The sequence below is a fragment of the Chiloscyllium plagiosum genome, chromosome 5 (genome assembly GCF_004010195.1).
Source record: "Chiloscyllium plagiosum isolate BGI_BamShark_2017 chromosome 5, ASM401019v2, whole genome shotgun sequence".
NCBI lineage: Eukaryota > Metazoa > Chordata > Chondrichthyes > Orectolobiformes > Hemiscylliidae > Chiloscyllium > Chiloscyllium plagiosum.
Genome location: NC_057714.1, coordinates 10,270,655 through 10,283,620, shown reverse-complemented (window position 1 = coordinate 10,283,620; position 12,966 = coordinate 10,270,655). Strand labels below are relative to the sequence as shown.

Below are 12,966 nucleotides of genomic sequence, written 5' to 3'. Positions count from 1 at the left end.
GCACCGAGGACCTTGAGACGTGCCCCATCGGGAAAAAATGGAAGCCAGGCAAAAACAGCGAATGGAGTTTGCTGCCACACCAATACCTCACCCACCCCTTTGTGTGATGCCCCAAGTGTAACAAAGCGTGTGGTAGCTGCATGGGTCTGTAGAGCCACCTATGTACTCACCCGGAGAGTGTAAAAGAGTCATCCTCATCTGTGAGGGACCACCAGTGGTAGTGTAGATTTTAGTACTTCATTAGAAGCTGACTCTGCTTGGTCTCAGGTGACAATAAAGTGCACTGTGGGATTTCACTGAGCTACATTGCAGGAACTTTCAACCTTCAATGCTGAAGATGCTCAAAACTCAGTCTGTTGAATTCTTATTAAAATACATGGTGTTATCAATAAATAAACACTAACAAGGATTTATTGCGGGAAGGGAGGGAGGAAAAAATTAAACAGTTGTGTTTGACATTAACTTTGTTTAATTTGTAACACTTTAGAACATGAACAATTTCATGTGGCTAAATGTAATTTAGTATTTTTGTATCTTTGTATTAGAGTTAACCTTGTAACATGTGCTCAGGTTTGTAGCTCTATAGTACTTTAGACTTTTATCACATGATTATGTAATGACTGAATGTATAAGGATATTTCTTTATTTCACCTTTTATGCATTGTTCACATTATACACATTCTGTTTAACAGAAATACTACATCCTTTGTAATCTTTAATGTGAGTAATCTGTGATTTTTTGTATTAGCTCCATATAGTTTTAAGTTTAAAAGCAACATTTCCACTATATCCTGTTTTATAAATGAATAAACTCGTTCCAGGTAACCACAACCACCTCACCTAGCAGATGGCCTCTAAAACCAGTCACTGATAAGGTGTTTACTTTGTTAGTAAGGTAATTTGTTTTAACTCTTACCAATTAAGGAAAATTGAGATGAAGAGCTTGGATGAACAATCACAAGGACATGACACTGTTGTGCCTACCACACTGTGTGTTTTAACTCTAATATCTGGCAAAAAAAAACTGAGTCGACTCTTCATTGTAATAAATGATAACATTCACTCAACGCAATTAATATTATAATAATAAAATGCACAATAAACTAACAATTTACACCATAAATCTAATCAACTACCTTGTGCTTTAACTTAACTCCAGATGATCACTGCCACCACACGAGACCTTGGCTTTGATCCACGTGACCATGATCATCTTTTGCTGACAGTGCTCCCAGGGGTATCTTCTCTTCATGGTGGTTGGTCTCGAGATACCATCCCTGAGGATGGTTCTGCAGTGATACCTTGAAATCTTTGTGCCCTTTTGGGAGGGTCTTTGGTGTCCACCAACACATCGATCAGGGCCCAAGTATCCTGATCAGTCAGACCAAACCAGGCGTTGATATGTCAATGGCAGGGTGGTCCTTGAACATCCATTCCTGGAGATGTTGGGGGCACATAGGTCAGGTCGCCCCTTTCCAAATAAGACTGTGAGGCATCCTTTTGTCTGATGAACAACTCAATGTTTACGATTGTCCTGGGGATGGCATTCAGGTCAATTCCATTCAATTCAAATTCAAGTGTATATTGTGTTGCCTGCAATAGTTAAATCAGTTATATACTGTCTGTCTGTAGCTGCAGCCTGTCTGGATTCTGCAGCTTGTTTATTTCAGTGTCATTGAGCACAGTCACTTCGGTCAAAGTTTGTCTCAATTTCTCAACATGCCTCATGAATTGTCCTTTTTCTCATAAGTCCATCATTTTGAGCAGCCCATCTGGCCACAACACCATGCAACCTCCTATCATGATGGCTCAGTGGTTAGCACTGCTGCCTCTCAGTGCCAGGGACCTGGGTTTGATTCCACCCTTGAGTGACTGTCTTTGTGAAGTTCGCATGTTCTCCCCGTGTCTGCATAGGTTTCCTCTAGGTGCTTTGGTTTATTCCCACAGCCTAAAGATGTGCAGGTGAGATAGATTTGCTATGCTATGGTGTCCATGGGTGTGTAAGTTAGGTAGATTAGCCATGGGAAATGCAGGGGTAGGAGAATGGGTCTGGGTGTGCTGCTTTTTAGAAGGGCGATGTGGACTTGATGGGTGGACTGGGCTGCTTCCACACTACAGGGAATCTATGAACAAATGGGCAAGGCAGCTATCATAAATACCCTTTTGGAAAAATAATGGGTGGGGGTATAGATAATTAAAATCTTACCAAACAAATCAGGAGATAGTGGGAGGTCACACCCATCAGGGTTCCTTAAAACTTCAAATCCAACCACCAATTGATCATGCCCCATTTAAATCAATTAGAAATGAGCATTGCCTCACCAAGAATTAAAGATGTCGTACATTTTGCAATGGCCATGAAAGGGTTAATAAGCAGATTTCAGGGGTCACACCTCACATATCAAGTTTGAAAAGGGAATAAGAGAGCCTGCTCTCTTGTTGGAAGCATAATACACCGGTGGTGTTGGAGACAGATCAGTGTCTGAGTGTTGACTGCATGTCCTAAGCCAAAGTAGAAAGGAGAAATCATAACAAGTCTGCAAAATCATCATCCTGTTTGACAGGTATGCACTTTAAGTAATGTCATCTCAGTTACCACCTCCTGTTGCCTTAGTGGTTAAATTCCCAAAGGAACAATCAGATGTTTTGTTTTCAGATTAAATTGTGACTTATACCTTACAACTGCACTAAAGCCTCAGCGGGTCAGTGTGGACTTGTTGGGCCGAAGGGCCTGTTTCCACACTGTAAGTAATCTAATCTAATCTAATCTAATCTAATCTAATCTATGTCAAAAGGACAGCCAACAGAAAATTTCACCATTCCTCCAGCTGTGATATTGATAAACTAAATGTGTGTTAGTAAAGAGTGAAGAGATTGTGTATACAAATTATTCCTTTACTGGTATAAATATAACAATTTGCGTGAATTCAGATTCCTCTTTACTCATTATTTTTCTATGTCTAATACATACAAAATATCAATGATGCTCACTTATTTTCATACATGAAATCAAAACAACATATACAATTGTAAACAAATGTGTAACTTTGCACTGAAGAAAAAAATCCACCCAGTGGTTATTTGTTATTCTGTGGCTGTAGAAGTATTGACAGTACATCACCAGAAGTTATTTTCATTGTAACAGAACAAAATATTACTTTTACACGATGCTAAAAGGCTTCATGGCTCGACAGAGACAGGATTTGATTAGAAATGGACGTAAATGAAGCAGGACATTTTAGGGAGAATGCACAAAAGCATGGTGAAAGTGGTGAGCTTTTCAGGAGGAGCTCAAAGAAGGAAATGAGGGAAGGTTGTATGGAGAGGCCCAGTTGCAGAGGGTGGCACACAGATGGCTAAAATGTCAACTATATCAATGGCGGGTTGAAGTGAATGAGTGATACACAAATGGCCAAATAAATGGAATGTTTGATGTTGGGTGGCTCCAGCAGGATAAAGGCAGGTACAAGACTATGAAGCAGTTTAAACATGCGGTTGAGACACTGAGGGATCTGAAGCAACTAATTAGATGGCTCCAAGAACTTCCTCTTCCTCATTGATCAGTCTGTGTGCAAAAGACAAGGCTGAAGCACTTGCAAATATCTTCGGCCAGAATTGCTGAATTAATACTCCAACTTGGTCTTCCCTTGAAGATCCCAACATCACAGATGCCATTATTCAGCCTGACTTAATACATGCAAATCCAAGTAAAGGTTAATTGCACTGGATATGACAAAGACTACAGGCTGTGACAATAGCCCAAATGTAACTCTGAGGGCTTTTGCGCCAGAGATAGCTGTGTCTCGAGCCAACTTCTAGATCAGTTGTTAATTTTAAATCTGAGATAGATAATTTTTTTTTCAACAAAGTATTAAGGGATATGAGCCAAAGACAGGAAAATGGAGTTAGGCCATAGATCAGCCATGATCTTATTGGATGGTGAAACAGAATTGAGGGGTTAATGTCCTCCTCCTGTTTCTGTGTTCCTAGCTGTTCCAGTACATCCACAACACTGGCATCTACACAACAGGATGGAAAATTTCCTTTCATTGTATTTTCTTTCTTCAAAAATAGGTCAAATCCAATCCAACCAATTAGCATTTAATATTCTACTCTCAGTCAGGATGAAAGTGTTGGAAAGTATTTTCATCAGCCCATTAAACAACATTTACTCACTAATAACCTGTTCACTAATGCTCAGCTTTGGTTCCACCAGCAGATTTAGACCTCAGTATACCACTTGTCCAAACATGGATAATTGAGTTGAATTTCAGAGGCGTGATGAGAGTGACTGCCCTTGACAGGAAAGCAGCATTTGACCTAGGATGGCATCACGGAGCCCTAGCAAAACTGAAATAATTGTTGAGCAGGGGAAACTCTCCACTGATTGGAGTCATGTCTGCCACAAAGGAAGATGGTTCTTGTTATGAGAAATACTTATTTGAGTCACAAGATACTACTGTATTAATTTTCCAGGGCAGTGTCTCCTGTCCTAGCAACTGCTTCATCAGCGACTTTCCCTCTATTATAACTCATGATTGCACAATGTTCAGTTCTATTTGACAGCATAGTAAGTGGTGTGCCATGTGGTCAAGGTAAGTACAAAGAGATCATCAGAAGGGGGAAAATATTGAGGAATGTGTATTTAAAATGGGGGCAGGAGGGACGTTGAGAGGGAACTCTTATCGTGAGGGCAAGGCGAAAAGGTGAAACAGCAGAGATAGCTGAATGATGGCCTCACTCTTTGATAAAGTAGTTCACAACTTCCTCCTGGTTATTGTTAGCTGTGACAATTGAGGGGGCAGGAAATATCAGGATAAGCAGGCAGGCATTAGTGAAGAAAGGGTTGTTTTTGCAAGACCAGATGATTCTGGAATACTGGATGGCTTTACCAAAGGAAAGAAGCTAAAACATGCATGTTTCCTCCACTCAAATCTCTGCCCCTTGAGGTTGATGGACTGAAGGTGAAAGAGAGTCATATTATTAATAGGGACAATGACATCAGAATGGGATGGACAAATACGTAAGCAATCCCTGGAGGAATAATGGCAAATCCCTGGAGGAATAATGGCAAATGCAGCGCTAAACACTAGGAAGTTGGTTTTTAGAAAATTTAGTTGTAAGTTATTTCAGGACAGACATAGAAGGAAATGATGTTGTGAAGATGTGAATCTTCAGAAATACAAGGAAATTCATTGTAAGTGGCCTTGATTTTGACAGAGACCAAGGGAGCAGATAGGCCACAGGAGACTGCAAGGCTGTGGTTGTATGGAGATAATCAGGGAAGTATAAATAGAGGAACAGGTTTCAGAACTAAAGGAAGCCAGTGAATTCAGGGGAGGGAAAGCAAAGTGGGATGAGAAAAAAGATTGAAACCACTGAGAATGAAGAGTTAATGCAGAATCATTCAGTGAAGATTAATTTTCTATTTGATCCAATGCAATTTGTGTACCAAAATTCCACAAAGTTCAGACATTAAACTACAGTAACTTAAAAGGCAAATCATTATTACCTTTAATATTATCAGAGGTTCAGAAAAGCCATGGGTATTTATAAAGTTCCATTATGGAAATAAGAAGAATTTAATCCAAAGAAAGTGTGTCTCCTCCCTGAGTAGATGTTATCTCGATAATCCAGTGTTTTTTCAGGAGCTTCCTCATGTAATCGCTTATGTATTTCTGTTTTATTGAATGCATAGGGAAATTTTAGCTGCGAGACTTGAAGCCTAGGGTTGTCACAGATCAACATATTACACCTTTCCAGCTGTGGCATTTCCTTATTCTCTGAAGCATATGATGTATGTATGGGCTGCATATCGCCAGATGCAAAATTGAATTCTCTACCACATTCAGGATCTTTAATCTCAACCCTATTTGGTGAAGGTGGTTTGCTCAGAGATATCTGGTTCTGTTTTGTTGTAAAACCGGCTAACTTACTCTGTGGTAAATCTACATAGCTAATGTCATGTTGGACTGACTTTCGTCTCTTCCAAAGGGGCTGAGCATTCTCAGAATCTGTTATTTTGCAAGCTTGGTCCATATTGATAACCGGAGTTGCCCAACAATCCATCACCCTTTCTTTCTGATGTTGGTTAAATGCTGAGGGTTTTTCGGAATTTTTCATTTGCTGAACTTTGTATCTTAACAAACGGATGTCATACTCAGGGCAGGAAGCACTGGATATAGCTGTTTGGCAACGCCTATTTTGCCAAGAAATTGGTTTCTCTTCCCTACATATTTTTACCTCATCAACTGGTTTTGAATCAGTTTCACATATGGGCGTTGGTGACTTGGCTTCGTGCACTGGTACACTTGGAGATTGATAACCAATGGCATCATCTGTGGAAACCTTACTGCTTTCCTTTTTCTTCATGGGCCGCAACGGTGGATTTGGCAAAAAGGCTGGATGAGACTGTTCTTTCTGTTGGAAAATTTAAAATAAAGTAAGGCAGTAGAACAAAATACCCAACATTTAGGTTGCTAGAAGATAGTTATTAATATTCATATCTACTGGTTTTAATTTTCTGCTCATTTCAAACAGATCGGACTTTACATTTTTACATGTCTAGATAGCAAAAACTTGTGGCTGGTTAAAATAAGGTAATACATGATAGATCAATCACATATTCAACTCTATGTTTGCTAAGAACTCTAAAACTGAATAATTTACTCAATGGATATCAATGAGGAACAAGTAAACCATTCAAAACAATGCAACCAAACATCAAATAGTTTGTTTTATGTTGGAAAACTGTTTATCTCAAACTAATAATATGCAGGAAATCTCAAAGTGGGAATTGTGGAGATGAGATTTAATGAATATGTAGATGAGCTTCTGAGATATCCTTAGCGGTCACTGAGTTCTCAGTACTCCTGTGATAACAGTCTGCAAGAAGAGTGAGATTTGGACAGCTCACAGCATGGAGCTGTGCAACTCTGTCTTCATGTACATATTGTCAACATTGTTATCTAAAAGATTGTTACCAAAAGTCTGCACTGGGCTTGTATGAAGAACCAAAAAAACCGAATTAAAACAGTATTCAACTTGAAATTTACTGAAAACACTACAAGGTTGGGGGAAAGAGCAGGAGAGTGAGATTGTTTAGAGCTAATTTATTAAGTCAAAGAGTTGGTATCAGGCATGACAGGCTAGAATGGCCTTTTTCTATGCTTTTTAATTCTCTTATGCATCTTCTAGTTCCTGAGTGAATAGACTTACATTATTAGCCACTGGTTACTAAACCTCCTGCCTCTTTCCCAACTCTATTACATTCCTCCATAATTTTAGAAAGTTCAGTTACAGTTTCCTTTAACTTCCTCTATTCAAAGTACAACCTACCAAGTTTCTTTAGGCTCTTGAGTTAACTGAAGTCCCTTTTCCCTGATATTAATAATTCTTCTCTGCATTGTTCCCAAGGCCTCAATTGTTTGCCTGACATTGGATCCAATCCCACAGCTGGGGCCTAACCAGTGTTTTAAAAAGGCTTATCATAATCTCCTTGCTTCTGTGCTGCCGGTTTATAAATCCCAGGAAACAGTATGACATTTTAACAACCTTCTCAACATTAAATCATTCTTCTGTGTGGGCTTTGCTGGCTAAGCCAGCAGTTATTGTGTTGTCAAATCCCACTGGACAAGCTGGTGGTGAGCTGCCTACTTGAACGGATGCAGTGATATGGAGATAGAGACACAGATAATGCTATTTGGAACTCCATGATGTGCACCCAATGCCAGAGAAGAAATGGTGATATAGTTCCAAGTCAAGATAGTGTGTGGCTTGAAAGGAACTTGCCTTCCATGCTGCTGCTGCCTTGCCCTTCTCGTTGGTAGCAGTTATGGTGGTGGTGAAGATGGTGGACAGGATGCCAGTCAAGTGGATGCTTTTTATTGGACAGAGTCAAGGATATCTTGAGTGTTGTTGGAGCTGGACCCATCCAGGCAAGTGGAGAGTATTTCATCACACTCCTAAATTGTACCTTGTAGATGGTGGGCAGACTTTGGCAAGGCAAAAGGTGAGTTACTTGTTGCAGAGTTCCCAGTCTCTGGACCTCATCCAAGTCATAAATCACGAATAGCTTCATGGCCAAACACTGATCCTTGCAGCACCCCACTGCCTGCTACTCAGAAAAAGACCCATTGATTGCCATATTGTTTCCTGTCTGTAAACCAATTCTCAGACCATGTTAATATATAACCCCTGTCTCATGTGTTTTAACTTTGCCCATTAATCTCTTATGTGAGACCTTATGAAAACACTTCTGAAACTTCAAATACATCACACCCATTGGTTCTCATTTGTCTAGTCTACTAGATTCATCCTTTAAAAAAATTCCAATAGACTTGCTAAGCCTTTCATAAACCTATGCTAGCTTTGTTCAATCTAATTAATGCTTTCCAAATGTTCTGCTTTCAGTATTTTTTAACTCTTCCATCAACCCACGCACCCCTGATATCAATCTCTTCAACCTGTCTGAATTGTTTCCAATACATTTCAATCCTTCTTTAAAATTAAAAGAAAACTAAAACTGCACACTGGAAAGGTGCCTCCTCATCCAATGGCTAATGGAGCTGCTTCTGGGGCCAATTAAGGGCCTTATCCCACTGTCAGTGCATTATAACCAGCAGCAAACAGGGCATCAACTTAATAGATGGACAACTGATGAACCATAATCTTTATGTAGCCAGGCATCAAATTTGTCAGAAACACATCTATAAAGTGCCCTTGGAAGCAATGGTGTTATTATACTATTAGTACTAGTGTAGCTGTGTATAAAATGTGTTATTAAACTCAGGGTAAGCCAGGAGCCTTGCAATCTTCCTTGCAATCCCCCCTTCCATGCAGTCAGGGGAGGGGTGGGGACGAGGGTATGGAAAAGGTAAGGGCTTTTTATTCAGGCACTTTATCTATAAAGGGCCCCCTGTCAACAATGATATCAATCCAGCCATACCCTTAATGCCTTCATCCATCACCCCCACTCCTCAGTTGCTGTGGCAAATGCAGACTCCACTTACCTTGTTGATGGGGTAGGATTTTCCCATGCAATTCTCAGTTTCATCCCTCACTACTCCCAAACCACTGTTCATAACATGTAATTAGGGGTTCCACACTGCTGAGATAGACTCTGCCCAGTATTTCAACTATCTTCACTATCCCCAGTACCAGCGTAAAATTCTACGCAGTGAAAAGAGACAATGAACTGAGGTTATGTAGATGAAGAGAAGTATCTCTGCTTGGATTTAGGGGAAATAAACTTGGAGACTGCATCGACATAGATAAGATGAGGCATGGTGTTCTAAAAATGCTACAAACAGCTTTGTCTTAAATTGTCAACAAGAGAGTTCACATGATGGAAGACCACTGAAAGAAAGCTTAATAAAAAAAACAACTTTCTAGAGAGGTTCAAAACCTATGACTTAAACAAAGAGCTAAGTGTATGATTCAGCGTTGCACTTTTAAGAGAATCTTCATTTCAATACAGCAACACAGGTCAGTGCCTTAAAAAGGTTATTAAAGAGAGAGCACAGAGGAGACCTTTTTTGCAGTCGGGAGCTGAGATCCCTTACTGATCCTCTGAAGAAAAATCTGCAATCAACATAAGCTGGGCGCTTCAAATTTCCTTCCACACCCATCAGAAATTTACCTGTACCTCTACCAATGTCATCTACTGCATTCATTGCACCCGGTGTGGTCTCCTCTACATCTGGGAGACAGGACGCCTTCTTGCTGATCATTTCAGAGAACATCTCTGGGACATCCACACCCACCAACCCAACTGCCCTATGGCTGAACACTTCAACTTCCCCTCCCACTCCGTCAAGGACATGCAGGTCCTGGGCCTCCTCCACCGCCAAACCCTTACCACCGACGCCTGGAGCAGGAAGCCTCATATTCCACCTTGGGAGCCTGAAACTATACGGGATAAATATGGATTTCAGTATTCCCCTCCCCTCCATATTATCTCAGTCCCAAGGCTATAACTCAGCATCGCCCTCTGGACCCATACATCACTCCACCTCCTAACCTATCACCTTCTCTCTCACCTTCATCCACCTATCACTTTCCCAGCCACCTTACCCCCACCCCCTCAACCCCACCCTCCTCCCATTTATCTCTCAGCCCCGACCCATAAGCCTCATTCCTGATGAAGGGCTTATACACGACACATCGATTTTCCTGCTCCTCGGATGCTGCCTGACCTGCTGTGCTTTTCCAGCACCACACTCTTGACAATTCAGATGACTGTATGAGTAAACCCCTGAAAGCTTATTGGAACATTTTGATGCCAGATATCATTGAAGTATGTATCTGCTGCATGGAAAGTACCAAAGAATTTCATATTTATCATTATTTTTCTTTTGTTTTTCTCTGTCTGGTAAATCTGCGATCATTTTGCATACCATTTTGAAATCTTGCTCATCTTAACGTTTTGAAAATCGGAACAAATAAACTAATGCCTTGAAGTATAACAACGTTTTGAGTAAGCCATCAATTTTTTCTCTTGTAATTCAATGTCAAAATTACAAACCAGAGTGTGTGTTTCAAAATGTAAAGACTTAAATCTTATAAAAGTTTAAATCTGCTTCCACCACTTTTCAGGAGCATATTTCAAATAGATAGAAAACTCTCCTGTAACTCATAGATAGCTTGCCATTATCTTAAATCTGTCATCTGGGTATTAAATCTCCTGACCATTAAAACAGTGCCAACCCATTTACTTTATCAAACTGCTCAGAAGTTTGAATATCTCTATCAAATCACCCTTTATAACTCAAGGAGAACAATACTAGCCTCTCTACTCTTCTACATAAAGTCCTTTATCCAGGGTATCAATCTTGCTAATCTCCTCTGCACCCTCCTCAAAGCTTTGATATTCTTCCTAAGGTATGCGGCCCAATATTCTAGACGTTTACATTTGGCTTCAAGGAGATTTGTTGTCATTGGGAAAGGTTCATAGTTTAAGATTTGACTAGTTCAAAAGTCAGAGAAAATAGCAAAATGCATTAGGACTTTCAGAGGACTACAGGATTGGAGAAGATATATATGGTGACTTAAAACATGAAGAGACTTTATTGGGAATGTGGAGAGATGAAGCCCAGGCAGCAGAGGAAGTGCACAAATCTCCAAATAACTCATTAAACCAACTTTTCAAAATCTTGCCCAAATGGGGAAATCTGCAAGTTGCACATTAATTGGACTATCAACCAGCTCAGTATCCATCAAATCAAAGAGGAACAAGTCATCGTCAATCCCAGGGGACTGTCTGAGAAGAAAGCTGATTTTTAAGAGCATTCAGCTGAGGCAATATTAAAGGAGTTGCGTTTATTACATTGGGCTTCTCGAAGGGAAGATCTCATATTGGACAAAACAAATGGCAGCACCATCAATATTCTCCAACCATGCCTTTGGAAATGAGTGATGAAGGTATGGTGTTCTTAGGAGGGCAGCTGGGTGTATGAAGTTGTAGGACTAATCGAGGATCAAGCTCCTTTCTGACATCTCTGAAACAAAGCTGTTTTTCTCCTGAAGAATTAATTTCCCTTTGAATTTGTTCACTTTTTTGAATTTCTTTATCTCTATACACCCACCCAAATTGAATTCAAATTAGAAGCTAAAGTTAACATATTTTAACTGCTGTTGACTTGGAGGAAACACGATTACAGAAGAAAACATTCTTTTTTTGTTTGAAGCTAGGCGTTAGGCATCATCGAGGAAGACAGCAAAACGCAAAACGGAGAGAAGAGGATTATATGCCTGTTATGGAATATAAAAGGTCTTCTACGCTGTATTCCATCCAAGCAATATCTAAGTATGAAAGACAAAATCTTATCTCATTACTGTCACAGTGAAACAAACCTGAATGTGAATTTTCCTGAGAGCATAGATAGGGCTGCCATCTAATGGCCACACTGCAACATCACAGCTCTCTGTGTATTTATCAGGTGATGATGAAGATCTCTTTCACAGCACAAATGGATTACTGTGACACATATTGAGTGTCAAATTCTGATTCATTTTCTATGTGTCTATACTGCATAAATTCTGCAGTGCACAGCATACTGTTCATTTCAAGAGCTCAATTGCAATTCAGTTGAAGCAGGGTTACTTGTAAATATATCTCAGATTAGAAAGAAAACGTTTTCTGGAAACAGTCTTAAAAACTGTTCAATAGTGAGTGAAACCAAACTTCGGGCTCAGATATTTTTTGTCACTTATGGAATCAAATCTTAACGTTCAGTCAGGAGCTTTCCTCACACCATTTAATAGTGCAGGTACCTAATCTTGAAGTGGTTTAGTTTTAATTGGTTATCAGGCAGGGTCAACTGACCAGAAGCATTAACTCTGATTTCTGTTCACAGGTGCTGCCAGAAATGCAAAGCTTTTCCACCAGTTTCTATTTTTGTTAGTTTTAACATTCTGATTTGGATAAAATCAAAGAAGATTGCAAGGCCCTGGCTTACCCTGACTTTATACACAGCTACACCAGTACTAATACCATCGCATCCAAAGGCACTTTATAGATGTGTTCTCTGACAAATTTGATGTCTGGTTACATAAAGATAATTTAGTACAGTAATCAAAAACACAGTCAAAGAAACAGGTTTTAAAAAATGACTTCAAGAGGGACACTCCTCAGATATTGAAGCAATTCACATCTAAATGCAGCAAGACCAGGACAAATGGCAAGTAACATATGCACCACACAACTAACAGGGAATGGGAAAACTGAGACATTGTTCCTTGACATTCAATGGCATTACCAACATTCTGGGGATTACACTGACCAGAAACTGAACCATATGGCATACAAAAGAAATTAGGGATAGTATTACATCCAAAGAGGAGATATATGCAATTGACAGAAAAAACAGCAAGGCTTCAGGGTTGGAAGTGTTTTAGAATTCACCAAAAAGGCCAAAAAGTTTGATCAAGGAGGGGAAAATACAGTATGAAAGTAAAATTTCACAA

At 39.8% G+C, this 12,966-nt stretch overlaps 1 protein-coding gene across 1 annotated transcript in view; it reads right to left on the bottom strand.

Annotated features, from left to right (window-relative positions):
* Window positions 1-2,926: 2,926 nt before the first annotated feature.
* Window positions 2,927-12,966, bottom strand: part of LOC122550262 (uncharacterized protein C7orf31) — a 56,447-nt gene continuing 46,407 nt past the window's right edge. Inside the window, exon 9 of the mRNA XM_043691013.1 lies at window positions 2,927-6,420. Coding sequence (XP_043546948.1) covers window positions 5,551-6,420 — 870 coding nt within the window. The 3' untranslated portion in view covers window positions 2,927-5,550. The remainder of the gene's footprint in view (window positions 6,421-12,966) is intronic.